This window comes from Salvelinus fontinalis, chromosome 7 (genome assembly GCF_029448725.1).
Source record: "Salvelinus fontinalis isolate EN_2023a chromosome 7, ASM2944872v1, whole genome shotgun sequence".
Classification (NCBI taxonomy): Eukaryota; Metazoa; Chordata; class Actinopteri; order Salmoniformes; family Salmonidae; genus Salvelinus; species Salvelinus fontinalis.
The window spans coordinates 50,892,550-50,915,666 of NC_074671.1; the positions used below are offsets into that span (position 1 = coordinate 50,892,550).

The 23,117-nt window shown below is 45.2% G+C and overlaps 2 protein-coding genes across 2 annotated transcripts; one reads left to right on the plus strand and one right to left on the minus strand.

The window, feature by feature from the left end:
- Window positions 1-1,404: 1,404 nt before the first annotated feature.
- On the minus strand, window positions 1,405-3,322 carry LOC129858850 (complement C1q-like protein 2). Its single transcript, XM_055928087.1, has 2 exons — window positions 2,443-3,322; window positions 1,405-1,982 (listed from the first exon to the last, which is right to left on the minus strand). Exons 1-2 carry the CDS (start codon window positions 3,028-3,030, stop codon window positions 1,803-1,805), a joined length of 768 nt encoding a protein of 255 aa, XP_055784062.1. The 5' UTR covers window positions 3,031-3,322; the 3' UTR covers window positions 1,405-1,802.
- Window positions 3,323-6,073: 2,751 nt separating this feature from the next.
- Window positions 6,074-13,951, plus strand: LOC129860077 (calphotin-like). The gene is given in 12 exon segments (XM_055930412.1): window positions 6,074-6,197; window positions 6,782-7,135; window positions 7,463-9,030; window positions 9,368-10,249; window positions 10,575-11,251; window positions 11,526-11,607; window positions 11,825-12,049; window positions 12,051-12,101; window positions 12,388-12,603; window positions 12,771-12,819; window positions 12,907-13,032; window positions 13,226-13,951. Coding segments are annotated over 12 exon segments (4,455 nt in total). The 3' UTR covers window positions 13,327-13,951.
- The last annotated feature ends 9,166 nt before the right edge of the window (window positions 13,952-23,117 follow it).

Below are 23,117 nucleotides of genomic sequence, written 5' to 3' on the forward strand. Positions count from 1 at the left end.
GGTTTTTTTTGACGAAAATGCTGTAGTATTTGCTATAGTATTCTACAGTATACTACAACATTTTATAGTAAGTATTACACATGATCGAGGGATACTACAGTGTGTAATATTGTTTTCTACAGTATACTGCAGTTTATTATATAATTCTATAGTAAGTACTGTTGTATTCTATAGTAAACTGTAGTATTTTTTTCATGTGGGCCTCTGTGAGTCAGTTTATGAGAGCCCACAACCCTTAACTTTACCCCAACCTTAAACCACATTCCTAACCCCAACCTTAAACTACAAACGAAATCTAAACAAACCTGCAGCCTCAGGTAGTAGAATGGACAGATTGTTATCACCTTCTTTCAGTGGTGGAAAAAGTACCCAGTTGTCATACTTGAGTAAAAGTATAGACACCTTAAAGTTACTCAAGTAAAAGTGGAAGTCACCCAGTAAAATACTACTTCAGTAAAAGTCTAAAAGTATTTGGTTCTAAATATACTTAAGTATCAAAAGTAAAAGTATAAATCATTTCAAATGACTTATATTAAGCAAACCAGACGGCACCATTTTCTTGTTTTTACTAATGTACGGATAGCCAGGGGCACACCCCAACACAGACATAATTTACATTTGTGTTTAGTAAGTCCGCCAGATCAGAGGCAGTAGGGATGACAAGGGATGTTCTCTTGATAAGTGTGTGAATTGGACAATTTTCCAATCCTGTTAAGCATTCAAAATGTAACGAGTACTTTTGGATGTCATGGTAAATGTAGAGAGTAAAAAAGTACTTTATTTTTTTCAGGAATGTAGTGAAGTAAAAGTAAAAGTTGCCCAAAATATAAATAGTAAAGTAAAGTACAGATACTCCCCAAAACTACTTAAGTAGTACTTTAAAGTATTTTTACTTAAGTACTTTACACCACTGCCTTCTTTGTCAAATAGCCACTAACCTTGTGGAGATTGAGCAAATAAGGATCCTCAACATAAACTAACAGACTTTCCTGACGCAATCAGGATGGAGAGCACCACAGATCTCCTCAGAGGGAGCTTCAATAGATTTATTTTTCTCTTTCCCCTAATTGTCATCTGACCCTTTTGAAGGGAAGCCGTAAGGAAAACATGAAATGTGTGAAGGAAAATCACACATTTCAGTCTTGACTCTGATGATAGAGTGTATAAGTGTGGTGCACCTTCACTAGTGCTAGTATTAGATGGCAGGTTGTCACTTTAACCTGCAACGTTGCTCCATAAGACTCAGCCATGCTGTGGTCCCGTGTTGTTCAGTTGGTAGAGCGTGGTGCTTGTAACGCCAGGGTTGTGGGTTGGTTTTCCACCAGTACGAAAATGTATGCAGTCCCTACTTACTGTAACTCGCTCTGTAATGTAATATTTGAAAAAACATTCAATGAGACATACTGTAAAATAATATTTATTGGTACATGAGGACAAAATATAATGCATTATTGGCCTAGTGATGTAATATAAAACACAACTCTGGACTCTGAATGTCCTGAACACATGGGTTATATGATTCTATCTCTGTGCATTTGACCTTAGCTACATATAAGCTATTTCTCCACATAAGGTGTTCCTATTGAGTAAAACAAACTACTGCATAAAGTCATTTTACCACATTCAATCAAACGACCTCAACTGCTATTTAGCCTATTTATCCTAAATATTATTGGTAGTTAGAAGACCATTACAAGCACCCTGCTCTTCAAAGGAAATGAGAGAGTGAAATTAAAGATGAAGTTCTGTTTGGACCTCATTCGGAGGTAGAGTCATGGGTAGCCTAAAACATGTCAGGCTATTTAATCTGGATACAAAATGAATCCAGAGAAGGTGCTGTACTTGTTGTTGTTGCCTCCGTGTGCTTTGCCACCGTCCAGTTTGACATAAATCTCATCTCCGGAGTCCAGGTGTAGAACCACGCTGTTACCTGCGTAATCGTAGTTTTGGTCTGCGTCCTGTGCAATAGCACTTGCCCGAACCTGTGTAATGGACGGGATACACAAAATAAGTATAATCCTCATTAACTTGATATTTGCTGGTTATTTGATTTCGTCTCTTATGGTCAGACAAATTCCTCCACTACCACTTTGTAGAATAGATTATATTATGTCACTTTGGACATCACAGAAGGGGGAACAAAGGCTTAATCAGATAAACGTGCTTTACTCTGGTAATATAATGTATAGCCTACCCTGAGTTTACCATTGCTAAGCAAATGAGAAGGGACCTAAGTGTTCTACTATAAAGCCTAAAAGTTCACTAGCTAAATTATATAAAGTGAGTGCGTAAAATTAGTGCGTAAAGTATACGTTTTTCTCCATACCCTTTGGGTTTTTGCATGCATTTATAATATTTTATAGACATGAATTGTTTTCAAATAAATTCGTGAATGAGAATACAATATTTTCGTATATGCTAATTGAATGAAATAATGTTTACCTGTCCGTTTTTGCACAAGTCTGCCCACATGCTTGTCCCGTCGCCTCCTCGCATTAACACATGGTATGTGAAAAAATACATTCCGGACACTTGGCAAGTGAACTTGCCATTGGTTGGGTCGTATTGATTTCCCAAGTTTGTGACAACATCGTCGAATTTTAGCACCTCATATCCTTCGTGTGGGTTCTTCAAACCGACATAGAACGCAACCTTTGTTTCACCGAGTGCGGTGTTAACCTCGTCCGTGTCCGTTTCGGTCTTTGCAGTCCCTGACGTTACCGCGGGGTAACCAGCTTTCCCGGAATCACCCCTGTCTCCAGGTGGTCCTCTTGGGCCGGGGGGTCCTGGTTCTCCCGGTGGACCCCTTGGTCCCGCTTTCCCAGGTCGCCCTAATTCACCTTTGGAACCTTGCGCCATTGGCGGCGGGATGGCATTCAGGTCCTGCATGAGCTCCATGGCCGTGGCGCTGGCGGGTTTCGAACTGTATGGATCACAGATCATTCGACAGGTGCCCATCATCTCATAGTGAGCCGAAGTCTTGGTACTTTGCACAAGCAGCGGTATTACTATGATAAGGGCCAACACCATGACGATGCCAAACACAGCGGCCACAAGTCGCTTCCTCTGGACTATCCGAGAAGCAAGCGATAGAAAGTCAGTTGAACTTGGAGGAGTAATAGTGGAAGGTTTGCGTGGGTAGTTAGAAGGAAAAAAACTGACACCAAATATATTTTCTTCCTCAAGGCAACTATTCTATTTTGTTTTGTCCATAAGCCTTAGGCATTCGTGCCAGAGCAGACAGACGAAGGGTACGAATATTGGCATGGATGGGCGCTCGCTGGTTCTCAGCACGGATTTGGAGCGCTCCTATTCTATTCCAGTCCTACGGGGGTCACTGACGTAACACATGCGGAGTAAAGCCTTTTGCAATTTGGATTAAGATTGAAACAATAATCGGGCAATCTTTATGTATGAATTACAAATCCTAATATTACAGTAAGGAAGATATGGAATTAGAAAGCATTAAACACTTTGATCCCGCCATTTATATTTTGAAACATGCAAACCATGTGGTTGTACAGAACATGTCCCCATATAATTAAATAGAACAGAATAGCCATTATTTTTTGCCGAAACGAAAAGCTCCATGTATGGGGCAGGAGCTGTCCTTTCAGCACCACTCCCAATCATTAGGACGCTGAAAACCAACATGAATCAAAACATTTAGCCTATGTATCAATGCGCTCTTAAAGGAACTTAACAATTTAGTCATTTTACTGTAGACCTATCTAATATTTGTTTTATGAAGTATTAGTTCGTCGCCTCCCCTTTGTAACAAATGGCATACCCCACACCATCCATGTCAACCTGCATTTACATTCACTCATTCTTGTATTCTGTCTTCAATCTCTAAGAAAGTGACGGTTTCATGTCTGAAACAAATCTGTTAATCCTTCTGTTTCAGAGCTGGGGTTTAACATCTCACACCCTGTCTCAGCAGCTAAGCAATCAGCTAATAGCAAAGCTCAAATTTATTCCCGGTCATTCCATGTTATTGAGTCTGTCATTATCGGCTACCACTAGACACTGCGAATGCAAACAGACTAAATATTTCCTATGTACGTTCCCTATGACTGTTCCCATATACTTAAATAGAACAGACTGGTAATTTAATATGTTGCTGCGTGTGTTCCCTTGAACCTTTTTTTGTCTTGTTGGCAAGGCCTAGGCAACTAGATTTTCAATTTTAAACAAACACAAGGAAGTAGGCCAAATATTTGACTCAAATGACCAACCCGTCCCATGTCAATAGTGGTCGCGTGCAGTGGGATTACTTGCATTATGACTCAAAGTTGTGTTACCACATTTACATAATGAGTTACAGGATCTCTACGAGTTCCAATCTGACGATTAGTATTGTGACGTTATCTAGCCTATAAATAACCCCGAGCAATCAATGCTAGTTTATTAGTAGCAACGTCTTGTTTCTAGAGACTACTACTTGGATCACCTTCTGAAAACATTACGGTCTGTTGTTCCGAATGTTGGAGACCTTAGCGGAAATTGTAGCGGAGATGTTGGATGGTGCGGTGCGTCTGTGTTGAAGATTGACTAAACATGGATCCAGCAACTATGGATCCATATAATGTGAGTAATCAAACACTTCACTCTGGAGCAGGGCGGTAGCAAGTAGCCTATTAGCTCTGGTCCAGGACGGTAGTGTGCGTTCCTCCACACTATCACCATAGACCAGAGTTAGCAAGTACCCAGTGATTTTTGCTGTCGTTGAGTTCACCTTAGTTGACACCTTAACCTAAATTAAATCAAAACTAGATGTTGAAATGATGTCTGTGCCCAGTGGGTTAGTTAAGCAATAAGCCCTGGGGGGGTGTGGTATATTGCCAATGTACCATGGCTAAAGGCTGCTCTTAACATGATGCAACATGGAGTGCCTGGATACAGCCCTTAGCCGTGGTATATTGGCCATATACTACAAACCCCTGAGGTGCCTTATTGATATTATAAACTGGTTACCAATGTAATTGGAGCAGTAAAAATACATGTTTTGTCATACGTGTGTATTTGGTCTGATATACCACGGCTGTCAGCCAATCAGCATTCAGGGCTCTAAAGTTCAGGCAACATTCAAAACGTTTCCTTTAGGTCCATGGAATATCAGTAGAATGATGTTACGGTCAGAACATTCCAGGGACATAGGCCTAGGCCTGGAAATGTTCCAGTTTGGTCCCTGTTTGGTTGTGAGTAACCGAACATTGGGATCAGGAGTTTTTCAAGATATTCCCAACATTAGCTGGTTGGTTCCTTAAAGTTAGAACCCTTAGTTATTTATTAATTAATGATATACACCCATTTGATTCTTATAGAATATAACTTATACATGCCTCATGATCTTAATTCAATTGTCATACGTACCCCATCAGAACCCCAAATATAAGCTTGTTTTAATCCAATGTGTGTAAACAATGTAAACGTAATGAAAACAACACTGTACAACACTGTATAACCAACATGGTTAAAACTCATTTTGATATCATGGATGGCCAGCTTCATCTTCATTTGAGAGTGCTTACATTTCTCCAGGCCCATCCCTCTGTTTTTTCCCAAAACAGAGGCTGCATCTCCAGTTTGTTATTGTTTAAATTAAGGACTCTCATTTTTAAAAGGTCTCTCGGTATAATGTTTCCCCCAATACATTCTGAGAACATTAAAAGGGATCCAATTTAATCTCTACCTTCCAGCTATTTTGCTTCGATTACAGGTTTTACTCTTTAAAGTTGTTCTCATTTGACTGTCTCCATGTTGATTAAATTGTTAAGGCTGATGCGGACGGGTTTTACAAGGGCGACGATTATGGATGTTTCCACTGGAATGAAAACAGGGCCAATGGGGTAAGTATTTCACACCTCAGTTGGGACTTGGTTGTATCATTTTATTAACATTCCTTTATGGAAATGAGAGGATCAAGCTTCTGCTCTCATTCTTTTTACAGAGAGGTGGACCCTAAACAACAAAGAGTACAAGCATGAGAATGCGTACAAGTATGAGAACAGGAAGGTCTATTACAACCCCCAGCATCAACCTGGTCAAGGGGCCAACTGAGAAATAGAGGATGGTTCTTCTCAGATTGTCGTTGCTCCTGCCCCTCTCCCCCTCCCTACATCCTCTGATCTCCCTCGGCCGAGCCCACAGGAGCAGCCTGGAGTCCTCGCAGCATCCCATGGGCCTCTTGCAAAGTAAGTACTTTGTTCATTAACACAGCAATGACATCTGCACAGCTAAGCTGTCCACCAGATACATTCATGTTGGGATTTGGTATACTATGATTACGCTGCCTTTACAATTAAGTTGATTGAGATATTGGATCGATGAAATGGAGTTTCAGATTACCTGGATTACCCAGAGTACCTAGATTGAGGTCTGAAATTGAAAGACCGTTTCATATCCACTGTGTGAAGCCTCCTTCCACCCATTCTAAACAACCTGGTGTGTTTCCTCTCCTGTAGCGTTGGGACTCTTAAGGAGATAATTGAGATTGCATGGCAGAAGTGTCAGGAGTACCAATCTAAGTTCTTCATGTGGTATTGTGTTACCCTGTTGTGCACACAGAGTAGGGCACATGTACGTTTCTTCATCGAATGAGACAGCATGAGTTAGGATGGATGATGAGGGAGGGGATGATTGTTATGGATTGCATTTTCATAAGTAAGCAAACAGGTATGTTTTAGGCCATGTGTCAATTACATGGTCATTTATTTGTATTGTTTCTGGACTAACTTTCTGTTTCTATACCACTATATATAGCCCATCTTTCCTTCAGTGAAGCCCATCGTCGTCGAGCGTCCCATCTCTCCACCAGTGGAGCCCATCGTGGTTGATCCACCGATCTCTCCACCAGTGAAGCCCATTGTGGTTGAGCTGCCCATCTCTTCACCATTGAAACCCATCATGGTTGAGCTGCCCATTTCTCCACCAGTGAAGTTCAGCGTATTGGAGCTGCCGATCTCTCCACCAGTGAAGCCCATCGTGGTTGAGCTGCCCATCTCTCCACCAGTGGAGCCCATCGAGGTTGAGCTTCCCATCTCTCCACCAGTGAAGCCCATTGTGGTTGAGCTGCTTATCGCTCCAGTGGAAGCTGAGTCGCTTCAGAGATTTGAAGTAGGCTACTCACTCCAAACTATCAATTTGTAAATCATGGTCCTATTTTAACCGCAATCAGCAATTCTCACGTTTATATGGAAAGGGAATTGGGGTACACCTTGTCAGTTGTACATCTGAATGCATTCAACTGAAATGTGTCTTCCTCATTTAACCCAACCCCTCTGAATATGGACTTTTTGTTGTTACTTTAGCTTATTTAGTAAATATTTTCTTAACTCTCATTTTCTTAACTTCATTGTGAGTAAGCATTTCACGGTAAGGTCTAACTTGTTGTATTCGGTGCATGTGACAAATGCAATTTGATTTGTTAATGTCCTTTCCCACTTTGCTCCACCACCGTGGAAAAATAAGCCACTGAACGGTCTGACACAGCGACATAGAAAAAGAGAGAAAGACATGGAAACTTCAGTTCCACAGGCCAGAACTACGCAGCCTCCTCCTGCCCTATCGGATTACTTCCCTCCACCTACACCAAGGAGATGCCAAAGGGCCCAGGATTTCTTCCCTCCACCTCCAGTGGAGCCTATTGTAGCTGAGCTGCCCATCTCTCCACCAGTGAAACCTATAATGGTGGACCTGTCCATCTCTACACCAGTGAAGCCCATCATGGTTGAGCTGCACACCTCTCCACCAGTGAAGCCCATCGAGGTTGAGCTGCCCATCTCTCCACCAGTGAAGCCCATCATGGTTGAGCTGCCCATCTCTCCACCAGTGGAGCCCATTTTGGTTGAGCTGCCCATCTCTCCACCAGTGGAGCACATTTTGGTTGAGCTGCCCACCTCTCCACCAGTGAAGCCCATTGTGGTTGAGCTGCCCACCTCTCCACCAGTGAAGCCCATTGTGGTTTAGCCACCGATCTCTCCACCAGTGAAGCCCATTGTGGTTGAGCTGCCCATCTCTCCACCAGTGGAGCCCATCGTGGTTGAGCTGCCCATCTCTCCACCAGTGAAACCTATAATGGTGGACCTGTCCATCTCTCCACCAGTGAAGACCATAATGGTTGAGCTGCCAATCTCTCCACCAGTGAAGCCCATAATGGTTGAGCTGCCCACCTCTCAACCAGTGAAGCCCGTCGTGGTTGAACGGCCTACCTCTCCACCAGTGAAGCCCATCATGGTTGAACGGCCTACCTCTCTACCAGTTAAGCTCAACGTGGTCGAGCATCCCATCTCTCCACCAGTGAAGCCCAACATTGTTGAGTTGCTCATCATTCCTCCAGTGAAGCTCACCGTGTTGGAGCTGCCGATCTCATCACTAGTGAAGCCTGTTGTGGTTGAGCCGCTCATCTCTCCACCAGTGAAGCCCATTGTGGTTGAGCTGCCCACCTCTCCACCAGTGAAGCCCATTGTGGTTGAGCTGCCCATCTCTCCACCAGTGAAGCTCACCATGTTGGAGCTGGCAATCTCTACACCAGTGAAGCCCATCATGGTTGAGCTGCCCATCTCTCCACCAGTGAAGCCCATAATTGTTGAGCTGCCAATCTCTCCACCAGTGAAGCCCAACATTGTTGAGCTGCGCATCATTCCTCCAGTGAAGCTCACCATGTTGGAGCTGCCGATCTCTACACCAGTGAAGTCCATCGTGGTTGAGATGCCCATCTCTCCACCAGTGGAGCCCATCGTGGTTGAGCTGCCCATCTCTCCACCAGTGGCGCCCAACATTGTTGAGTTGCTCATCATTCCTCCAGTGAAGCTCACCGTGTTGGAGCTGCCGATCTCTCCACCAGTGAAGCCCATCGAGGTTGAGCTTCCCATCTCTCCACCAGTGAAGCCCATTGTGGTTGAGCTGCCCATCTCTCCACCAGTGAAGCCCATCGAGGTTGAGCTTCCCATCTCTCCACCAGTGAAGCCCATTGTGGTTGAGCTGCCTATCGCTCCAGTGGAAGCTGAGTTGCTTCAGAGATTTGAGGTAGGCTTCTCACTCCAAACTACCCCTTTCAATTTGTAAATCATGGTCCTATTTTAACTGCAATCAGCAATCTCATGTTTATAGGGAAAGGGAATAGGGGTATACCTAGTCAGTTGTACATCTGAATGCATTCAACTGAAATATGTCTTCCTCATTTAACTCAACCCCTCTGAATATGGGCTTTTTGTTTTTACTTTAGCTTATTTAGTAAATATTTTCTTAACTCTTATTTTCTTAACGCTTCATTGTGAGTAAGTATTTCACGGTAAGGTCTAAATTGTTGTATTCGGCGCATGTGACAAATGCAATTTGATTGGATTTGATATTCTTTTCCCAGTTTGCTCCACCACTGTGGAAAAATAAGCCACTGAAGGGTCTGACACAGCGACATAGAAAAAGACAGAAAGACATGGAAACTTCAGTTCCACAGGCCATAAATACTCAGCCTCCTCCCGCCCTATCGGATTACTTCCCTCCACCTACAGCGAGGAGATGCCAAAGGGCCCAGGATTTCTTCCCTCCACCTCCAGTGGAGCCCATTGTAGCTGAGCTGCCCATCTCTCCACCAGTGGAGCCCATCGTGGTTGAGCTGCACATCTCTCCACCAGTGAAACCTATAATGGTTGAGCTGCCCATCTCTCCACCAGTGAAACCTATAATGGTTGAGCTGCCAATCTCTCCACCAGTGAATCCCATCATGGTTGAGCTGCCCATCTCTCCACCAGTGAATCCCATCATGGTTGAGCTGCCCATCTCTAAACCAGTGAATCCCATCATGGTTGAGCTGCACATCTCTCCACCAGTGAATCCCATCATGGTTGAGCTGCCCATTTCTCCACCAGTGAAGCCAATCGTGGTTGAGCCACCGATCTTTCCACCAGTGAAGCCCATTGTGGTTGAGCCACCAATCTCTCCACCAGTGAAGCCCAACGTGATCGAGCATCCCATCTCTCCACCAGTGAAGCCCAACATTGTTGAGCTGCGCATCATTCCACCAGTGAAGCCCATCGTGGTTGAGCTGCCCATCTCTCCACAAGTGAAGCCCATTTTGGTTGAGCTGCCCATCTCTCCACCAGTGGAGCCCATTTTGGTTGAGCTGCCCATCTCTCCACCAGTGAAGCCCATCGAGGTTGAGCTTCCCATCTCTCCACCAGTGAAGCCCATTGTGGTTGAGCTGCCTATCACTCCAGTGGAAGCTGAGTCGCTTCAGAGATTTGAGGTAGGCTTCTCACTCCAAACTACCCCTTTCAATTTGTAAATCATGGTCCTATTTTAACTGCAATCAGTAATTCTCATGTTTATATGGAAAGGGAATAGGGGTATACCTAGTCAGTTGTACATCTGAATGCATTCAACTGAAATGTGTCTTCCTCATTTAACACAACCCCTCTGAATATGGGCTTTTTGTTTTTACTTTAGCTTATTTAGTAAATATTTTCTTAACTCTTATTTTCTTAACGCTTCATTGTGAGTAAGCATTTCACGGTAAGGTCTACACTACGCATGTGACAAATGCAATTTGATTTGTTAATGTCCTTTCCCAGTTTGCTCCACCACCGTGGAAAAATAAGCCACTGAAGGGTCTGACACAGCGACATAGAAAAAGAGAGAAATACATGGAAACTTCAGTTCCACAGGCCATAACTACTCAGCCTCCTCCCGCCCTATCGGATTATTTCCCTACTACTACACCAAAGAGATGCCAATGGGCCCAGGATTTCTTCCCTCCACCTCCAGTGGAGCCTATTGTAGCTGAGCTGCCCAACTCTCCACCAGTGAGGCCAATCATGGTTGATCTGCCCATCTCTCCACCAGTGGAGCCCATCGTGGTTGATCTGCCCATCTCTCCACCAGTCAAGCCCATCGTGGTTGAGCTGCCCGTCTCTCCACTAGTCAAGCCCATCGTGGTTGGGCTAGCCATCTCTACACCAGCGAAGCCCATTGTGGTTGATCTGCCCATTTCTCCACCAGTGAAGCCCATCGTTGTTTATCAGCCCATCTCACCACCAGTGAAGCACATCACGGTTGAGCTGCCCATCTTTCCACCTGTGAACCACCAGGATCAACCTGATCAATGGGCCAACTGGGGAATAGAGGCTGGTTCTTCTCAGATTGTCGATGCTCCTGCCTATCTCCCCCTCCCTACTTCCTCTGATGTCCCTCAGCAGAGTCCACAGGAACAGCCTGGAGTCCTCACAGAATCCCCTGAGCTTCTTGCAAAGTAAGTACTTTGTTCAGCTGTGCAGATGTCATTGCTTTGTTAATGAACAGTCTTCCAGTACATTCATTTTGGGATTTGGAGTGCTATGATTACACTGCCTTTACAGTTAAATTGATTGAGATTTTGGACCAATGTAATGGAGTTTCAGATTACCTGGATTACCCAGAGTACCTAGATTGAGTTCAGGTCTAAAATCTAAAGACCGTTTTGTATCCACGGTGTGAAGCCTCCTTCCACCCATTCTAAACAACCTGGTGTGTTTCCTCTCCTGTAGCGTTGGGACTCTTAAGGAGATGATTGAGATTGCATGGCAGAAGTGTCAGGAGTACCAATCTAAGTTCTTCATGTGGTATTGTGTTACCCTGTTGTGCACACAGAGTAGGGCACAGGAACGCTTCTTCATCGAATGAGACAGCATGAGTTAGGATGGATGATGAGGGAGGGGATGATTGTTATGTTTTGCATTTTCATAAGAAAGCAAACAGGTATGTTTTAGGCCATGCTTTCATTACATTGTAATTGATCCGTGTTGTTTCTGTTCTAACATTTCTGTTTTTATATCACTATATATAGCCCATCTTTCCTTCAGTGAAGCCCATCGTTGTTGATCGGCCCATCTCTCCACCAGTGGAGCACATCATGTTTGAGCTGCCCATCGTTCCACCAGTGAAACCCATCGTGGTGGAGCATCCTATCTCTCCACCAGTGGAGTCCATTGTGGTTGAGCTGCCCATCTCTCAACCATTGAAGCCCATCTTGGTTGAGCTGCCCAACTCTCCACCAGTGAAGCACGTCATGTTTTGCGCTGCCTATCGCTGCAGTGGAAGCTGAGTCGCTTCAGAGATTTGATGTAGGCTACTCACTCCAAACTATCTCTTTTAATATGTAAATCATGGTCCTAGTTTAACTGCAATCAGAAATTCACACATTTACGTAGGCTTTTTTATTTGACATATTTAGTCAATCTTTTCTTAACTATTAATTTCTTAACTTTATTGTTGGTTAAGGGCTTGTGAGTAAGCATTTCACGGTAAGGTCTACACTTGTTGTATTCAGCATATGTAACGAATACAATTTGATTTGTTGATGTCCTTTCCCACTTTGCTCCACCACCATGGAAAAATAAGCCACTGAAGGGTCTGACACAGCGACATAGAAAAAGACAGAAAGACATGGAAACTTCAGTTCCACAGGCCAGAACAACTCAGCCTCGTCCCGCCCTATCGGATTTCTTCCCTCCACCTCCAGTGGAACCCATCGTGGTTGAACTGCCCATTTCTCCACCAGTGAAGCACGCCATGTTTGAGCTGCCCATCTGTCCAGTGGAAGCTGAGTCTCTTCAGAGATTTGAGGTAGGGTACTCACTCCAAACTGTCCCTTTTTAATATGTAAATCAAAGTCCTATTTTAACTGCAATCAGCAATTCTCATGTTTATATTATTTGTTTATGTCCTTTCCCTTCCCTCCACCACAGGGATGCCAATGGGCACAGAATTTCCTCAATTCACCTCCACCACAGGGTTACCAAACGGCCCAAAATGGAGTTAACCCATATTCAATGAGAGCAGGTGATTGTGCTTTAGCTAGCTCACCTTTCACAGAGAGAAAGAGATTTCAACTAGTCATTTACCTTATATAACACTGATTTCAATTAGTAACAGGTGCTCCAATGGGCAAATACCCAGGTTATCCATGTACAACTACCAAAGCTGGGTCTGGAATATCAGACGCTGCCCTGGTTCACATGCTCAGACTTCTCTCACCGATGTGAATGCCAAAAGGTAAGTGCCCTTTTGAACAGTAAACATCCTCTCTACTCTCGTAACAAGCCTGATTTGGCTGGTGAACAAAATATTGTCCACCATTGACAATTCTAAATCCTAACTGGGTTCAGGCTTCAATCAAAAAAAAATTGGTAGCACATGGTTACATTTAGTTTAACAATTGATTAAGGCTCTCCTGAATTGTGTTCAGATGATGGTGGATGGAACTCTGCTGGGGATCACATGTCCACGCCTGGGACTCCCTTCTACATGGGAAGGGAGTCCCAGGACTGGACCTTTAAAGCCCTTTAAGGTACTACATGACTTAATCCAGCTCATCTTTTTGACACAACAATCCAAATTAATCTATTTCAGTAAATGTAATTCCAGAGGTTGATATACTGTAAGTGCACGTTTTCAACATTAAAGTATGTTTGTGGTAAGAGATGTCACAAACTTTCTCTTTCTCCCATAAGCTATTTTGCCTGTGTAACGCTCGTCTTCCTCCTCGTCTGAGGAGGAGCAAGGATCGGACGAATATGCAGCGTGGTTTGAATACATACTTATTTATTATTATAAACGAAGACGGAAAAACACTTAAACAAACTACAAAACAATAAACGACGTGAACAGACCTGAACTTGAGAACATATAAAAATGAACGCACGAACAGGAAGGAACAAACAAAACGAAACAGTACCGTGTGGCGAACAAACACAGACACAGCAACAATCACCCACAAACAAACAATGAGAACAGCCTACCTTAATATGGTTCTCAATCAGAGGAAACGTAAAACACCTGCCCCTGATTGAGAACCATATCAGGCTAATTAAAAATGAACCGAACATAGAAACACATAACATACAATGCCCACCCCAACTCATGCCCTGACCATACTAAACAAAGACAAAACAAAGGAAATAAGGTCAGGAACGTGACAGCCTGAAAAAAAGGACGCAGTGGAGCAAAGCATATTTGTTTTTAAATAAACTCAAGCATACCCCGATTGATTTTATATTACATAATAAAATCCAATGAGACCAAATATGCTTATGCCTGTTATTTATTCATTTGAACTACAGTAGATTTTAACCTAGCAATCCCACACTATCAGTCCGTTGGATACCAAAGACACCAAAATGATGTGTGAAACAGTAGCCAGTTTAGATGTTTGTATTGCTGTGAAATTGGTAGGTTTTTCTAAGAGGAATAAACCCACACAAATAAGGTGATGGACATAGTTTTTGATGTGCTGGTTTTTCCACCATTGCAAGTGAAAAAATTATCTCTATCTCAGACACGAAAAGGGTGATTCAACCCAACACTATCAGAGTCCCATTGTTGATAAACTAACACGTGGAGGACATGAGCTGATGCTGGCTGCTGGCACACTGTCAGATCCAGACATATCAAATTTCAAATAAAATTTATTTATAAAGCCCTTCTTACATCAGCTGATATCTCAAAGTGCTGTACAGAAACCCAGCCTAAAACCTGAAACAGCAAGCAATGCAGATGTAGAAGCACGGTGGCTAGAAAAAACTCCCTAGAAAAGCCAGAACCTAGGAAGAAACCTAGAGAGGAACCAAGCTATGAGGGGTGGCCAGTCCTCTTCTGGCTGTGCCGGGTGGAGATTATAACAGAACATGGCCAAGATGTTCAAATGTTCATAAGTGACCAGCAGGGTCAAAATGGATGTCGAGGGTTCAACAGGTCAGCACCTCAGGAATAAATGTCAGTTGGCTTTTCAGTAGCCGATCCTTCAGAGTATCTCTACATCTCCTGCTGTCTCTAGAGAGTTGAAAACAGCAGGTCTGGGACAGGTTGCACGTCCGGTGAACAGGTCAGGATTCCATAGCCGCAGGCAGAACAGTTGAAACTGGAGCAGCAGCACGGCCAGCTGGACTGGGGACAGCAAGTAGTCATCATGCCAGGAGTCCTGCGGCATGGTCCTAGGGCTCAGGTCCTCTGAGAGCGAGAAAGGAAGAGAGAAAGTTAGAGAGAGCATACTTAAATTCACACAGGACACCGGATAAGACAGGAGAAATACTCCAGATATAACAGACTGGCCCTAGCTCCCCGACACATAAACTACTGCAGCATAAATACTGGAGGCTGAGACCGGAGTGGTCGGGAGACACTGTGGCCCCATCCGACGATACTCTCAGACAGGGCCAAACAGGCAGAATATAACCCCACCCACTTTGCCGAAGCACAGCCCCCACACCACTAGAGGGATATCTTCAACCACTAACTTACCATCCTGAGACAACGCCGAGTATAGCCCACAAAGATCTCCGCCACGGCACAACCCAAGGGGGGGCGCCAACCCAGACAGGAAGATCACGTCAATGACTCAACCCACTCAAGTGACGCACACCTCCCAGGGACGGCATGGAAGAGCACCAGTAAGCCAGTGACTCAGCCCCTGTAATAGGGTTAGAGGCAGAGAATCCCAGTGGAGAAAGGGGAACCGGCCAGGCAGAGACAGCAAGGGCGATTCGTTGCTCCAGAGCCTTTCCGTTCATCTTCACACTCCTGGGCCAGACTACACTCAATCATAGGACCTACTGAAGAGATGAGTCTTCAATAAAGACTTAAAGGTTGAGACCAAGTCTGCATCTCTCATATGGGTAGGCAGACCATTCCATAAAAATGGAGCTCTATAGGAGAAAGCCCTACCTCCAGCTGTTTGTTTAGACAATCTAGGGACAGTAAGGAGGCCTGCATCTTGTGACCGTAGCGTACTTGTAGGTATGTACGGCAGGACCAAATCAGAAAGATAGGTAGGAGCAAGCCCATGTAACGCTTTATAGGTTAACAGTAAAACCTTGAAATCAGCCCTTGCCTTAACAGGAAGCCAGTGTAGAGAGGGTAGCACTGGAGTAATATGATAAAAAATTTTGGTTCTAGTCAAGATTCTAGCAGCCGTGTTTAGCACTAACTTAAGTTTATTTAGTGCTTTATCCAGGTAGCCGGAAACTAGAACATTGCAGTAGTCTAACCTAGAAGTGACAAAAGCATGGATTAATTTTTCTGCATAATTTTTGGACAGAAAGTTTCTGATTTTTGCAATGTTACGTAGATGGAAAAAGCTGTCCTTGAAACAGTCTTGATATGTTCGTCAAAAAGAGAGATCAGGGTCCAGAGTAACACTGAGGTCCTTCACAGTTTTATTTGAGACGACCGTACAACCATCAAGATTAATTGTCAGATTCAACAGAAGATCTCTTTGTTTCTTGAGACCTAGAACAAGCTTCTCTGTTTTGTCCGAGTCTAAAAGTAGAACATTTGCAGCCATCCACTTCCTTATGTCTGAAACACAGGCTTCCAGCGAGGGCAATTTTGGGGCTTCACCATGTTTCATCGAAATGTACAGCTGTGTGTCATCCGCATAGCAGTGAAAGTTAACATTATGTTTCCGAATGACATCACCAAGAGGTAAAATATATATTGAAAACAATAGTGGTCCTAAAACGGAACCTTGAGGAACACCAAAATTTACAGTTGATTTGTCAGAGGACAAACCCTCCACAGAGACAAACTGATATCTTTCCGACAGATAAGATCTAAACCAGGCCAGAACTTGTCCGTGTAGACCAATTTGGGTTACCAATCTCTCCAAAAGAATCTGGTGATCGATGGTATCAAAAGCAGCACTAAGGTCTAGGAGCACGAGAACAGATGTAGAGCCTGGGTCTGACGCCATTAAAAGGTAATTTACCACCTTCACAAGTGCAGTGTCAGTGCTATGATGGGGTCTAAAACCAGAATGAAGCGTTTCGTACACATTGTTTGTTTTCAGGAAGACAGTGACTTGCTGTGCAACAGCTTTTTCAAATTGTTTGAGAGGAATGGGAGATTCGATTTAGGCTGATAGTTCTTTATATTTTCTGGGTCAATGTTTGGCTTTTTCAAGAGAGGCTTTATTACTGACACTTTTAGTGAGTTTGGTACACATCCGGTGGATAGAGAGCCGTATTATGTTCAACATAGGAGGACCAAGCACAGGAAGCAGCTCTTTCAGTAGTTTAGTTGGAATAGGGTCCAGTATGCAGCTTGAAGGTTTAGAGGCAATGATTATTATGATCATTGTGTCAAGAGATATAGTACTAAAACACTTGAGTGTCTCCCTTGATCTTAGGTCCTGGCAGAGTTGTGCAGACTCAGGACAACTGAGCTTTGGAGGAATACGCAGATTTAAGGAGTCCGTAATTTGCTTTATAATGATCATGATCTTTTCCTCAAAGAAGTTCATGAATTTATCACTGCTGAAGTGAAAGCCATCCTCTCTTGGGGAATGCTGCTTTTAAGTTAGCGTTGCGACAGTATCAAAAATAAATTTAGGATTGTTCTTATTTTCCTCAATTAAGTTGGAAAAATAGGATGATCGAGCAGCAGTGAGGGCTCTTCGATACTGCACGGTACTGTCTTTCCAAGCTAGCCGGAAGACTTCCAGTTTGGTGTTGCGCCATTTCTGTTCCAATTTTCTGGAAGCTTGCTCCAGAGCTCGGGTATTTTCTGTATACCAGGGAGCTAGTTTCTTCTGACAAATGTTTTTTGTTTATAGGGGTGTGACTGCATCTAGGGTATTGCGCTAGGTTAAATTGAGTTCCTCAGTTAGGTGGTTAACGTTTTGTACTTTGACGTCCTTGGGTAGGCGGAGGGAGTCTGGAAGGGCATCTAGGAATTTTTGGGTTGTCCGAGAATTTATAGCACGACTTTTGATGATCCTTGGTTTGGGTCTGAGCAGATTATTTGTTGCGATTGCAAACATAATAAAATGGTGGTCCGATAGTCCAGGATTATGAGGAAAAACATTTAGATCCACAACATTTATTCCACGGGATAAAACTAGGTCCAGAGTATGATGGTGGCAGTGAGTAGGTCCGGAGACATGTTGGACAAAATCCACTGAGTCGATGATGGCTCCGAAAGCCTTTTGGTGTGGGTCTGTGGACTTTTCCATGTGAATATTAAAGTCACCAAAAATGTGAATATTATCTGCCATGTCTACAAGTTCCAATAGGAATTCAGGGAACTCCGTGAGGAACGCTGTATATGGCCCAGGAGGCCTGTAAACAGTATGTAACGGTTGTCCTCCTCCTCTTCGTCCGAAGAGGAGGAGTAGGGATTGGACCAAAGCGCAGCGTTGTTATATGACATAATGATATTTATTAAAGTAAAGACGAAAACACTTCAACAAACTACAAAACAAATAAACGAACGTAGACAGACCTGAACTAGAGAACTTACATATACACGAAGAACGCATGAACAGGTACAGACTACACAAACGAACGAACAAACGAAACAGTCCCGTGTGGTGCACAGACACAAACACGGAAGACATCCACCCACAAACAAACAGTGTGAACAGCCTACCTTTATATGGTTCTCAGAGGAAATGTCAAACACCTGTCCCTGATTGAGAACCATATAAGGCTAATTACCAATGACCTAAACATAGAAACACAAAACATAGAATGCCCACCTCAACTCATGCCCTGACCAACTAAACACATACTAAAATAACAAAAAACAGGTCAGGAACGTGACAGGACCCCCCCTCAAGGTGCAAACTCCGGACGCACCACCAAAAGTCTAGGGGAGAGTCTGGGTGGGCATCTGTCCACGGTGGCGGCTCAGGCTCTAGGCGTGGTCCCCATCCCACCATAATAAGACCCCGCTTTTTTAGCCTCCTCCCAATGACCACCCTCCAAATTAACCCCACTGGATTAAGGGGCAGCACCGGACTAAGGGGCAATACCGGAATGAGGGACAGCACCGGAATGAGGGGCAACACCGGAATGAGGGGCAACACCAGAATGAGGGGCAACTCCGACGTGAAGGGCAGCTCCGGACTGAGGGGCAGCTCCGGACTGGCTGACGGCTCTGGCTGGTCATGGCCGGCTGACGGCTCTGGCTGGTCATGGCCGGCTGACGGCTCTGGCTGGTCATGGCTCGCTGACGGCTCTGGCTGATCCTGTCTGACGGAAGGCTCTGGCTGATCCTGTCTGGCGGAAGGCTCTGGCTGATCCTGTCTGGCGGAAGGCTCTGGCTGATCCTGTCTGGCGGAAGGCTCTGGCTGATCCTGTCTGGCTGATGGCTCTGGCTGATCTCTGGCGCAGTTTCTCCCCGCACTCGTCCTGAGGTGCGTGCCCTCAGCCCGGTACCACCAGTCCCGGTACCACGCACTAGTCCTATAGTGCGCCTTGATAACTCAGTGTGCCCTGTTCCTGCTCCCCGCACTAGCCTTGAGGTGCGTGTCTCCAGTCCTGTGCTCTAGCTCTGGCTGATCCTGTCTGGCGGAAGGCTCTGGCTGATCCTGTCTGGCAGAAGGCTTTGGCTGCTCCTGTCTGGCGGAAGGCTCTAGAGACTCCTGTCTGGCGGACGGCTCTGAAGGCTCATGGCAGACGGGCGGCTTTGCAGGCTCAGTACAGACGGGCGGTTCATGCGGCGCTTGGCAGACGGACAGTTCAGACGGCGTTGGGCAGACGGGCAGTTCAGGCGCCGTTGGGCAGACGGGCAGTTCAGGCGCCGTTGGGCAGACGGGCAGTTCAGGCGCCGCTGGGCAGACGGCAGACTCTGGCCGGCTGAGACGCACTGTAGGCCTGGTGCGTGGTGCTGGAACTGGAGGCCCCGGCTAAAGACACGCACCCTCAGGCTAGTGCGGGGAACAACAACAGGGCACACTGGACTCTCAAGGCGTACTATAGGCCTGGTGCGTGGTACCGGCACTGGTGGTACCGGGCTGAGGGCACGCACATCAGGACGAGTGCGGGGAGAAAGATCAGTGCGTACAGGGCTCTGGAGACGCACATGAGGCTTGGTGCGTGGTGCCGGAACTGGAGGCACTGGGCTGGATACACGCACCACAGGGAGAGTGCGTGGAGGAGGAACAGGGCTCTGGAGATGCACTGGAAGCCTGGTGCGTGGTGTAGGCACTGGTGGTACTGGGCTGGAGCGGGGAGGTGGCGCCGGAAATACCGGACCGTGCAGGCGTACTGGCTCCCTTGAGCACTGAGCCTGCCCAACCTTACCTGGTTGTATACTCCCCGTCGCCCGACCAGTGCGGGGAGGTGGAATAACCCACACCGGGCTATGTAGGCGAACCGGGGACACCATGCGTAAGGCTGGTGCCATGTAAGCCGGCCCAAGGAGACGCACTGGTGGCCAAATATGTAGGGCCGGCTTCATGACATCCGGCTCAATACTCAATCTAGCCCTGCCAGTGCGGGGAGGTGGAATAACCCGCACCGGGCTATGCACACGTACAGGAGACACCATGCGCTCTATTGCGTAACACGGTGTCTGCCTGTACTCTCGCTCTCCACGGTAAGTACAGGGAGTGGGCGCAGGTCTCCTACCTGACTTCGCCACTCTCCCTTTTAGCCCCACCCCCCCCAAGAAAATGTTGGGGTTTACTCACAGGCTTCCTACCGCGTCGTCGTGCTGCCTCCATTCGCCGGTATCCCTCCTCGTACTGCGCCAGAGAATCCCAGGCGGGCTCCGGCACTCGCCCTGGGTCGATCGCCCACCTGTCGATCTCCTCCCACGTAGTGTAGCCCAGATCCTTCTCCTGCTTCCGAGCTAGCTCCTCGAAACGCCGCCTCTCTGCTTTCGCTGCCTCCAGCTCAGCTTTGGCGCGGCGATATTCTCCTGGTTGAGCCCAGGGTCCCTTTCCGTCCAATATTTCCTCCCAAGTCCACGAGTCCTGGTTCTTTGGCCGCTGCTGCAGGTTCCTCTCACGCTGCTTGATCCATGGTTGGTGGGTGGTTCTGTAACGGTTGTCCTCCTCCTCTTCGTCCGAAGAGGAGGAGTAGGGATTGGACCAAAGCGCAGCGTTGTGATATGACATAATGATATTTATTAAAGTAAAGACGAAAACACGAAAATACTTCAACAATCTACAAAACAAATAAACGAACGTAGACAGACCTGAACTAGAGAACTTACATATACACGAAGAACGCATGAACAGGTACAGACTACACAAACAAACAAACGAACGAAACAGTCCCGTGTGGTGCACAGACACAAACACGGAAGACATCCACCCACAAACAAACAGTGTGAACAGCCTACCTTTATATTGTTCTCAATCAGAGGAAAGGTCTGTCCCTGATTGAGAACCATATAAGGCTAATTACCAATGACCTAAACATAGAAACACAAACATAGAATGCCCACCTCAACTCACGCCCTGACCAACTAAACACATACAAAAATAACAGAAAACAGGTCAGGAACGTGACACAGTAGCTATAAAAAGTGATTGAGTAGGCTGCATAGATTTCATGACTAGAAGCTCAAAAGACGAAAACGTCGTTCTTTGGGTGGGTAAATTGAAATTTGCTATCATAAATGTTAGCAACACCTCCGTCTTTGCGGGATGTGCGGGGGATATGGTCACTTGTGTAACCAGGAGGTGAGGCCTCATTTAACACAGTAAATTCGTCAGGCTTGAGCCATGTTTCAGTCAGGCCAATCACATCAAGATTATGATCAGTGATAAGTTCATTGACCGTAACTGCCTTGGAAGTGAGGGACCTAACATTAAGTAGCCCTATTTTGAGATGTGAGGTATCACAATCTCTTTCAATACTGCCAGAAATGGAGGAGGTCTTTATTCCAGTGAGATTGCTAAGGCAAACACCGCCATGTTTAGTTTTGCCCAACCTAAGTCGAGGCACAGACACGGTCTCAATGGGGATAGCTGAGCTGACTACACTGACTGTGCTAAAGGCAGACTCCACTAAGCTGGCAGGCTGGCTAATAGCCTGCTGCCTGGCCTGCACCCTATTTCATTGTGGAGCTAGTGGAGTTAGAGCCCTGTCTATGTTCGTAGATAAGATGAGAGCACCCCTCCAGCTTGGATGGAGTCCGACACTCCTCAACAGGCCAGGCTTGGTCCTGTTTGTGGGTGAGTCCCAGAAAGAGGGCCAATTATCTAGAAATTCTATCTTTTGGGAGGGGCAGAAAACAGTTTTTCTGATGTGGGATGTGGGTGGATTTGAGCTATAATTTCATCATCAACAGGCCTGGGTATCTCCAAGACAGATTCAATCTCATGTTATTACTTTAGCTGTCTGAATATCTCTATAATCTCGATCATCCAAAATGATATAGTAACAGGTCACTGAAAACATACACGTAAAGAGATTAGTGGTCATCAAAGTATGTAGGTTTGTATTAGTCATTTCAAGTCAAGATGAAACAGTTCCTCAAAGAAAAGGACAACAGGACATGGTTTACACACATCTGTATAACTGCATAACTAAGTTTCTGAGTGGCCAAAGAAAAGGACAACAGGACATGGTTTACACACATCTGTATAACTGCATAACTAAGTTTCTGAGTGGCCAAAGAAAAGGCAGGCTGTTGTGTTCGAAAAGGAAAAGGAAACTCCGGTACACTGGTTCTTATACGATCCACAATGTGTATAATGGATCTCAAAACTCCCCTCTGTTTTCTATATATAGCATCCATTACATTTCAACCAATCAAAGAAATACACCACTCACAAAAGTATACAAGTTAAATCTATGAGCTTTTATCTGATTGTGTAGATCTTGAAGAAAAACGAATGTGAGGATCAATTTTATATTAAGTTGGACCTGTTTCATATAGCACAAGTGAAACTGAACTCTCTCTGTGCTCCGCCCAGTTCAGTATAAACACATTTGTTTCCATCAACAAAGGATAAATGCTTACTGCCTCATTACTCACATGGCTGCTGATGTGACCTTTACCAGGGATTTGAACAATACACCCATGGAAAGAGGGAGGCAGGGCGCACCACTATCCATGCTATGGAGGTCATTGCAATGAACCGACCACTGCCCTGTCGTAGATTCATAGGGTACAATTTCCCTAATCACCCATCTTGTTAGGAGGATGCTATGTTTTCAGAGGCCAATGGAGGTAGAGGACTCAATCAAATGTCACATAGCCCAGTACAGTATATCCAACCTTAGTTAGGAACATGCAGATTGACATAGGGTACAATGCAATAGATTTTTTGAAATCATGTGATTCAAATGAGCAATGCCCATTGAAATATCATCAGCAAAATCCCAGGTAAACACTGAATTTTA

Bases quoted from the DNA above. Each gene is read 5' to 3' on its own strand.
- LOC129858850 (XM_055928087.1), bottom strand. From the start codon at position 3,030: ATGGTGTTGGCCCTTATCATAGTAATACCGCTGCTTGTGCAAAGTACC. The intron at 1,983-2,442 runs GTAAACATTATT...TCCATTACACAG, and splicing joins ACTTGTGCAAAAACGGACAG to GTTCGGGCAAGTGCTATTGC.